General features: G+C 34.1%; 1 protein-coding gene across 1 annotated transcript; it reads left to right on the forward strand.

Moving 5' to 3' along the window:
- The first annotated feature begins 6,301 nt into the window (after positions 1–6,301).
- LOC110754011 (2-oxoglutarate-dependent dioxygenase 19-like) lies at positions 6,302–10,178 on the forward strand. Its single transcript, XM_021955001.2, has 4 exons — positions 6,302–6,539; positions 7,988–8,220; positions 8,740–9,067; positions 9,731–10,178. Exons 1-4 carry the CDS (start codon positions 6,342–6,344, stop codon positions 9,971–9,973), a joined length of 1,002 nt encoding a protein of 333 aa, XP_021810693.2. The 5' UTR covers positions 6,302–6,341; the 3' UTR covers positions 9,974–10,178.
- Positions 10,179–10,464: the final 286 nt, after the last annotated feature.

Consider the following 10,464-nt stretch of genomic DNA (forward strand, 5'->3'; position numbering starts at 1 on the left):
TTAAAAAAGTCAATTGAACTCCACTGGTATACAAACCTCCACCAAAACCAGGGTTGACTGGGTCACCCTCATTCTCGAAGCTCCATTTGTCCTGCTTTTGTTCATCATAATCCATTATAATATATTAATATCATCTACTTAATAATGTATTATAGATCAAATACATGAGGAAAATGTGTAGAAATCGGTCTATGTGATACTTCACCACGTAATATAACTCATTCATTCGCATTTTATATTATAATACATGGACGAATTATATCAAGTAACTGTATTTCAGTATTAGTTTGGTCATACTTATATTTTTAATATTAAAAGAGGTTTTAAGTTCACATCGTCCTACTTCTTATTGATAAAAATCAATAGTTTATTAGCATATTTATATTAAGCATTAGTTACAATTCATTAATGAAAATACATTAAAACAATAATTCTCTTGGTTAACTAATTTATTGTCGTAAACCACATGTCAAAACAAACCTCACCAAATCAATAGTCTAAATTGATAATATAATGAAATATTATGATACACGGCTGGACAAGATAATATATTTTTTTATATTATTCATATTATATATTGTTGAATGCGAATTATAATTAATGTGTGCCCTTATTCACTGGCAAACATCATCACCATCGGATAAAGAAATAAAGAAAAATTGTTTGCACGAAAGGCAAATTTTCCAGTCAGTTGTGGACTTTTGAAGCAGAATTAAACATACCCCACTTAAAGAAGCAAAATAAAATATGATCTTCTATTTCAAGACGAAATTGTGAGATCTCTTTTCCTTCTTTTTTTTTCCTTTTTTTTTCTTCTAAATTATATATTTGGTTCTACTAATTTTCCAGTTTGGTTCATGTCATTTTGATTTTGGAAATTTTAATCATGTAAAACTAAGATATTAATATATGAAGTTTGATGTCGTAATACGCTACTTTTTTTTATATCTCCAGAATTGTTGCATTTGGCTCAAAATTTAATCTATTTGTCTATTTTCTTAACACTTCTAAGACTTGATTGTTGTCTCAATAAAATTACGTGACTAAAATTGTAAAATTAAAATTATGGAGACCAAAATAGTATCTGAGTTAAACAATGTAATTATCATGAAAAATGTGCTTTAAAACTTGGAAGAGATACTTTATTGTATTTTTTTAAAAAAAAACACCATAAGAGCGTACAACAAATAATACTAAACTAACCAATACTATCCAATATCCAAACATGAGAGATAGGAACAAATACGTAATCTTAAAAAAAACTCGCGCCAAAACAATTCAAGGAGAACTAATAAGAAACAGAAGAAAGAAGAGGAAGCCTGAACACCCATTCGATCTGCACACCAATAAATCCTAATGGTTTGTAGCTATTTCTCCAATTTTTAGCTGTCGTTCTGGGCCAACCTCCTTCTAGTGTCCAGGGGCCCAACCTAATTGCAGCTTTAGCGGCTGTCTCATGGATGAATAGGCAGTTTCGGCCTTTTAAACTTAACCTCAATTTCGGCCTCGTGAGCTTAGCCATATACTTCTTTAACCTCAATTTCGGCCTCGTGAGCTTAGCCATATACTTCTTTGGGCCTATAAATAAGAACCAAAACATTGATTGTTTAAGAAGAGTCTGAACATCTGATAAAATTTTAAAAACATCGAGCCAGACTTTGGGCCTAGAAATGGAAGTACCCAAGCCCAAAGCCAAAACCGAAAGGTGGCCCAAATAAGCCCTTGGTCTTGGCACAACGAGCTTTGTTCCCAAATCCGTTTGGCCCATCAATTATTTTATTTGGAATAATTCACCCAGTTGGTCAAAAATATTTAGAAGTCAACACTTTGTTGTTAATTTTTGTTTTGTTTTGTTTATATATATGAGAAATTCATTGCAAAGTTTGCAAACTATAAAAAATTAGCTTTATATAGTATTATAGATTCCGACATTATTGAAAAAAGAAATTAATGCTTAATATATTCGTTTCATTATTAAGATTTCGTTGAATATCATTTTTTTTTCTAAACTGTTCTCGTGATGTATATTTTCAATAACGTTACAGGCACCAACTTGTTTACTAACTTTTGGATACCAACACATCTGACACATGACATGGCAACCCATGTCATCTGTTTTAATTACATAATTTGTTATTAAAAAAAAAAATTCACACAGAAAAAATAAAAACAAAAATAAAAAAGAAAGAAAAGAAACCCAACGATTTTAGATTTAAGGATAAACCCCTCCTCCTTTCTCTTTGAAAAACCCTAGAAATTCAGTAGTCCTTCCATTGAAGAATTGAAGAATTGAAGAAATTCAGCAGTCCTTTCGTTTAATATGAATCGTATTCTAATTTTTCTTATGAATTTTCATTGTGCCTTTTCTTTTTCTCCACTTTCTGATGTATAAAGGAGAGGTCATATTGACACATCTGGATTCCATAAGAAATAGACTTCATATTTGTACAACAATCCCCAGTATGTACATTATCATTATTCTCAAAGAATTGCAATCTCTCCGTCTGAAAAGTATATATCATATATGGTTTTTTTTTAAATGAAAATAATTACAATGATACAAGTGATGAGCAGATCCCTTGCATAAATTTGAGTAAACTTGTTCTCAATTTTGTAATCGTTTGTGCTTTCTTTGCTGAATGTTGCTTTGCCACATCAATTCAGACCAAAAATAGACTTACCATCCATCATGACTTTTTGTAGCTTTTTGTTGGCACATTTTTTGTTTTTGTGATGATCACAAATCCTATATATGTTGCTATTGCTGGTAGGCCTCATCATTTGGCTTGCGGGCTCATGGGCCTATGGGGGCCCACCCGGCCCATCGAAAAAAAGTCCGGCCCGGGCCGTTATGGGCTTTGAGAGGGCCCGGCCCGCTTGGGCTTGGGCTAGGCTTGGGCTTGGGTGTTTGAAGCCCGGCTCGGCCCATAGGCCCGGCCCGATTAAGCCCATGAAAGTCCGGCCCGGCCCGCCCAGAAAAGCCCGGCCCGTTAGGCCCGCATACATATATAATTATGTATAAATAAGGGTTTAGGATTAGGATTACATCACTTGAATGACAAATCCCCCTCTTTCATTTTTGTGTGTGTGTGTTACTTGTTTGAAAAATTGTGTTTCTATTGAATTCTACTCATTCCTAGTTTATAATTGGATGGTTAGCACATTAATTTGTTATTTATTAATACAACAACTATATATATATATATATATATATATATAATAAGACGAACAACATATCATATCACCAAACATACTCATACCACCAAATATAATCATACTTTTCTTTAACACATCACCAAACATTTGCATATTTATTCATAAAAAAAGTAATTTTTTTTTACACTTATTATTTTTTAGGCCCATTTCGGCCCGGCCCGCCCCGATGGGCTTTTTCAAGCCCGGCTCATGAGATGGGCTTGGGCTTTGAATTTTCTAAAAAAATCCGACCCGGCCTGATATTTTCTCTCTCCTCTTTAAAGCCCAGTCCGGCCCGGCTCAATTCCATTAAATTTGGGCCGGGCTAGCCCGATCCGGCCCATTGACGAGCCCTAATTGCTGGAGCCAATTCTACAAAAACTTGGTTTTTTTTTTGGATCGTAAAATCTGAGTATCAGAGAAACCACAGAGCTTTTACCAAAACCTTCTGATGATAACCAAATGGAAACGGGACCATTCATATCAGATGTTGAAAACTACTCGTTTTGCTGGCTCTTTTCAAATATTTATGTATATTCCCTCATCCGGATGTTAATATGTTATTACCGTGTGGATATCATTGTAAACATAGAGGTAAGTAGGAAATACATGACGTCAGCACGTTATTTTCTATAATGTCACGCTTTTGCCTTACCTCACCTTCAAATTGAAGTCCTTGAAAATCAATGCCTCAGATTGAGCCCTAATCCTCACATCGACTTTGAGCCCAGACCCATTCGTGGACGAATTGGGGGGGCTTCGCGATTTGCTCCATGGATGTGGTGGTGTTCTAGATGTCCAGATTGTTGCCCATTTCGACCTTGACTTTGTTTGACTATCTCTGTACTTGCGAATCCAATTCGTCCACCTTCGTCTTCAGCTCGTTGATGTACAAAACGATCTCGGATAACAACGATTATGAGATAAACAAACAACTGATAAACAATTGCTCAAGTATATACATGTCGACGACGTTTTCGTGGCGATAGAGATTGCTGCGATAGGAGCTTTAGTTCTTCAATGGAGGACTGTTGAATTTATTGGTTTTTTCAAAGGGAAGGAGGAATTGATTTTGATTTTTGTTTTTATTTCTGCTGTTTTAAATTCTTTTATTTATATAACAAATAATGTAATTAAAATAAAAGAGATGGCAGATGATATAGGTTGCCATATTATGTGCCACATATGTTGGTATCCAAAGTTAGTAAATAAGTTGATGCCCATAACGTTATTGGTATATTTTATCTTAAATCCTCACACTCGCTATTTCTTTAATCAATCACGTTGACAAATTTACAAATAAGTACTTAATATATATTTTTTATTTAAGTCATTTTTTGTTGTTGCCAAATATACAAGGAATATGAGAGTAGAGGAAATTGAATACGAAACTTCAAATGCATGAGTAAACACATGTGTAAATGACTCTGATTTCCACAAGTGGCAAAGCCCAAGTTGCCGTTCTATTTTGGTTGAGAAACATATGTTGCGTAAAGAATTTGTGTGGATGATAGTCATGCCGTAAAGAATTTGTGTGGATGATAGTCATGCCCCCTTTATTTCCACAGCTAATAATAATAACAAATCCGTCTATAGATATTGGTGAAAACCTAAAATCCAAATTGCCTTGTTAAATAAGTTTCTCATTCCACCTTGGAACATCGCACTTCTTGGTTTTATGTCCTATTTACGTACCTATCATTGTGGAAGATCCTTCAATTTTATAATTTTGTATAAACACACACGCATCTTATCCACTTCATTAATATATCTACTCTGTCCTATTTGCTCATGATTTTGATATCTACTCTGTCCTATTTACAAACTTTTTAAATTTCTTCTTCTCGGAAATTTGAGGCAAATAATTATTTTGGACAGATTAGTAGAAAACTTTGTAGTCAATCTAGAAGTTAAAAAAAAAAGTTTTTTCTAACAACAAATTTCCATTTTTGGCCTCACTAGTAGAAAAGTTTATATACTATTACTAGTCAGTTCATGTTTCTTTTTCCTCAAGTTTACTCTTTTTTGGACTGACTACTACTTGTCAGGGCAAGAAAAACTTTCTAATATATGCTAGATAAGGTGCACTTACCATGTCAACAGAGATATTTCGAATAAATTTTTTTCACAAGAACTTAAGATACAATAATGTTATGGACACCAACTTTCTTCACCAACTTATCGATACCAACGCATGTGACCTAGAGTAGAGAGACCTAGAGTTAATAACGAGCGTTTTCTTCCTAAAAAAGAAAATATTTGGATTTGACCTTAGAGGATTGGCACTTTTGGATAACCAAAGTATTTTAAAGATAGTTTAACTTTGTTGGTGTCTGGAATTGGATTGAGTTTATAACTCAATAGATGTTGAAGTAAAAAATGAAGGTAGAGCCACCATAGCTTCAATTTCATACCTAATCCATCTTCTACTTTTAATTGGTCAAAATTTGGAAGTTGACCTTCAATTTTTTACTCAAACATACTTTTCATCTAATGAGTTATTTAATCTTAGGCACCGTGAAGGACTATTGCAGTATGAAAAGGAAGTAGTACTTCAAAAAAAGTGGGTAAATTATTTTTATTGAAATTAATAATATTTTAATTCAACAATTGTCGTCCATGAAGTTTAACCTTTGAACCTTCTCGAACAAAATAGAGACTAGATGTGACATTGGACTAAATGAATTGGCAGTAAAATTACTAAATTTGATCTTAAGTGGGAATATACACTTACTATATGACAATTGTAGAGGCATTATAGTTCCGACTGGGAAATTATGAGGTGATCATTCTAAAGAAGAGTGACGAACGTGAGTGATTCAGCAAAGATTAATGATGACAAAAGTAATTTCGCTGCCTATACATAGATGAAACCCCCATTAAATAAAACCTCCCAGATAATTTCGCTGCATATACATGAATTTAAAAGCCTAATTAGACCAGAAAAACATTGACTGATTGGAGGTGGGGACCAATATATGAACTTTGACAACCATGTTCGTAGAAATTACGTAGAGGCATCGTAGCCTTACCTTGATATCTCACAATGTGCCTATAAAAACAGGCAATGATCGATGTTCAATCCAATCAAAACGCACACTCTCTCTTTATTCACTGCAGCCGTCGCTAGTTCTTAATTGTTTTCAATGGCTAAAACTGCTTCTGTAGTATTGACCCAAAACCTTTCTGATACCCAAAGGACCACCTCCTCTAATCATTCAACTAATGATGATGCAATCCCCACCATTGATTACAGCATGCTGATCTGCTCTAATGATCCTGATCAACAACTCAAAGCCCTCCAATACCTTGCCTATGTCTGCGAGGAGTACGGCTTTTTCTATGTATGGAATTTCCTCTCATCTCTACATATACATTCATTCCCCCATAGCACACCATTTTGCTTATTACAATGCCTCAAAACCCGTTCATTATGCGCACGCACACACACACACACATGCATAGAGCTTCAACTGTGAACATGTTGGCATACAACACAATGCTGATCACTCTGTAAGGATGTGAAGTATTGTCCCACATCGAAAAAGTTAAGAAATTTTACCCACTATTTAAGGTGGTTATTAACTTATTAGTGTTATCGCATTGTAAATACTAGCTCTGTAAATATGTATATATATATATATATATACAAGGGCGGACCCAGGAAATTTTATAGGGGTGGACTAGTATTTTTTAATGGGAGATCCATTATATTACCTTTTTTTTCTTTAGGTTTACATGGTTTTTTTGATGAGGGGTTTACATGGTTAATTGGCTATAGGCTATAGGTTTTTTTTATATGTAAAAAAAATGAGTGGTAGCAACTATTCTTCAATTAACAATTTTTAAATTTGATGGGAGTACACATAGACGTAGGGAGTGCAGTCATCTAGATCTACAATTGCACAATCACAAGCTACAAGAATTCAACAAAACCAAGAGACAACTAGACTATATAAAAGCAGAGATCAAGTAATGAATAGATTAAATTAGAAAAATGACAAGTCATCAATAAAATCATAGCAAATAAGAAAAAAATTCCCAAAATTTAACACCCAAACTCTAAATCATAAAAGACTAACAATAACAATTGAAATTGGAAATTAAACAAAAAGTAAGTGAGAAACTTACTAATATTAAAGAACCCATTGGATATAGGTTGATACAATTTTAAAGAGGAGGAGACCTACTACTTCTAAGCTCTCAAGTTCAAATACAAAGTTATAGCTTACATGGGTGGGTAATAGAAAAACATGATTTTTGATGTGTGTGGGTGCCTCTAGAGATGAAATCTTATGGTTGTGATAGGCTAAATTCAACAAAGAGGGGTGGACTATTTTTAATTAACTTGGGTTTAACTTATAAAATTAATATTAAATTATTTTCACCTCCAAATTTAGCACTAGGCTAGAGCCCACTCTAGCCCATGCCTAGATCCGTCCTTGTATATATATATACAGTTATTCTCTTATCCGGATGTCCGCACGTTATTATCGTGCGGATCCTATTGTAAACAGACAGGAAAACAGAGAGGAGTAGTACAAAATACACGGCGTCCGCACGATAATAACGTCCGGATGTCTGCATAAGAGAATTTCTGTATATTATATATATATATATATATATATATATATATATATATATATATATATATATATATTTTTGGCTAAAAGACAAGAAACAAAACTGTTAATTAATTAGGGTTTTGTGTTATGTTATAATTTGCTGTCGCATGTTTATATTGCGTACAAAATTACACATGCACGTAAGATGTTGCCTGATAACTTGGCAGCTGGTAAATCATGGGGTGCCTGATAGCGTAATTGAGAGAGCACTGAATGGGATTTCCGATTTCTTTGATCTGACGGAGGAGGAAAAGATGGATTATGAGAAGAAGGATTCAACGGATAGGATCAGATGGGGGCTAGGGTTCTCACCCGGGGACCATGAAGCTGTCAAGAGGGAGTATCTCAAGGTGCTCCCACATCCAAAGTTTCAAGGCCCTGCTAAACCATCTGGTTTCAGGTACAAGAAAATAGTGTTTTTGAAGAAAAGGAAAACATCGTGTGTGTACTCACCTAACTAACCAAAAGTCCTAAATTTTCTTTTTAATTTATAAAAAGTGTTTTTCGTTTCTTCTTTGATGAATAAGTACATGTTTTAAGTGGAGCTACAATTTTAATAAAAAATGCTATTTTTAAAAAAGAAAAAAGAGAACTTATTTTCGTGAAAAAAATTGACATAAGGATTTGTATTGTATATTTGTATCTTTTTAAGTTATATTGTGTTTATATTTGTATAAAAAAACCATCGTTTTGAGTTTGAAGATAAACGTGGTTTGGACTTAACAGTGAAATATACAAGTGATTGGTTCGGTTTCTAAAAGTTAAAATCGCGACTACACCAAACCATTACGATTCGATTTTTGTTTGACTTTTTCTATGATCAAAACCAAATCAAAACTGTCACCCCTACTTTGTCTTTATTAAATGGCCTAATATTAAGCTTAATTTATTTCCGACTATATATCTATGTTACTTACAGGGAGGCCTTGGAAGATTATTACCAAAGGGATCGAGAGGTGATAATTAATTTGGCTAAAGCTGTATCGAAAACATTGGGATTTGAAGAAAATTACTTAGAGAAGGAATTTGAGTTGGAAACTGGGGCTGATGTTTCTGCTATGAACGTGTATCCGCCCGGGTTTAAACCCAACACTCAAATCGGTTTGCCGGCTCATTATGACCCTGGCTACCTTGTTTCCCTCGTACAAAACGTCAACGGTGGTCTCCAACTAAACTATAAACAAAAGTGGATCAATGTTGATATGCCTTCCAATGCCCTTTTCATTAATATTGGGGATCATGTTGAGGTACATACATATTAAATATTTGAAGTCCTTAATTTATTTTCGACATAAGATAAATTGGTGCGAATATGAATCAAATTTATTCTTGACATCACTAACCCCACCATCTCATGTTACATGTACCATATCTATTGATCATACTATTAATCATATTTTTCGCAAAAGTCAAACTCATGAATGAGTCTGACCTACAAGAAATCTGTAAGAAATTAAGGTGGACTCGTCACCCAAAGATATCTCCAAAATGAGCACATTACATGTACCATATTTATTGATCATATTATTAATCATATTTTTCACAAAGGTTGAACTCATGAATGAGTCTGACCTACAAGAGATGTGAAATTATGAGTCCTACGTTCACATCTCTGTGAGAAATTAAGGTAGACTCATCACCCGAAGATATCTCCCAAATGAGATGCATGAGTCCACGATGCAAGACAAGTATATATTTTGTTTTGGAATTGTTTGACTTTCAATCTGAATCATGAAGTCGAAATCAAAGTTCATTATGTGTAAGACTTTATTATAGAAATGAACTATTGAATTTAAAGTCCAAAACTTAGAACAAAGTCAAGCAAACAAGAGAAGTAGATTTGCCTAATATAAAAGTTTCTTAATGCGTATTACTTGTTTTTAATTCATTGCTTGTATTATATATAATAGGTTTTAACAAATGGGAAGTACAAGAGTCCTATGCATCGTGTGATCCTGAACAACGAGGTGAGAAGAGTCTCTGTGGCCACAGTCCATGGACCATCACTTGGTACATTTGTGAAACCAGCTCCAGAGTTTGTGGGCGAGTCTCACCCACCAGCATACCGAGGGATGATCTACAAGGACTCCTTGGAAGCCAATGGTTACCATGAGATCGATGGAAAATCATGCATAGCACAACTTCGGCTATGAACTATGCTGGCAAGGAGTTGTTATGTGCTAAACCATTAAAATAATAATGTGTGGAAGTAATTAAATAGAATTGCTCATAAATAACTCTGTTGCAGTTCTAATACTATGAATAAGGTTTATTGTTTTGATAATAAAGTTAGGCTTAAATGCAAAAATGATCCCTGTGTTTTACTACGTTGGTTAATTTAGTCCCAGTGTTTTCAATTTGGCCAATTCGGTCCCTGTGTTTAGGATTGTTAGCCAATATTGTCTATTCTGTTAAATTTGTTGTTAAATACACCCAATAAACATTTTCGTGTCTTTTAAAAACCTATAAACTTTTTAAAATTAATCTAAAAATATTAAAAATTCATTAAAAGTAAATCATAACATGAGAAAAGAAGAAACTTGAAGAAAAAAAATGTTGTTGGGGAGGGGATGGTTTGCCCAGCGAATGGAGAGGTGGGAAGGAGAGTGATGAGCGGAGGGGCAAGACCAAGAGGGAGAGAAAC

This window comes from Prunus avium, chromosome 8 (assembly GCF_965620075.1).
Source record: "Prunus avium chromosome 8, drPruAviu1.hap1.1, whole genome shotgun sequence".
NCBI classification, from domain to species: domain Eukaryota; kingdom Viridiplantae; phylum Streptophyta; class Magnoliopsida; order Rosales; family Rosaceae; genus Prunus; species Prunus avium.

Bases quoted from the DNA above. Each gene is read 5' to 3' on its own strand.
- LOC110754011 (XM_021955001.2), top strand. From the start codon at position 6,342: ATGGCTAAAACTGCTTCTGTAGTATTGACCCAAAACCTTTCTGATACC. The intron at 8,221-8,739 runs GTACAAGAAAAT...TGTTACTTACAG, and splicing joins GCTAAACCATCTGGTTTCAG to GGAGGCCTTGGAAGATTATT. The intron at 9,068-9,730 runs GTACATACATAT...TATATATAATAG, and splicing joins ATATTGGGGATCATGTTGAG to GTTTTAACAAATGGGAAGTA.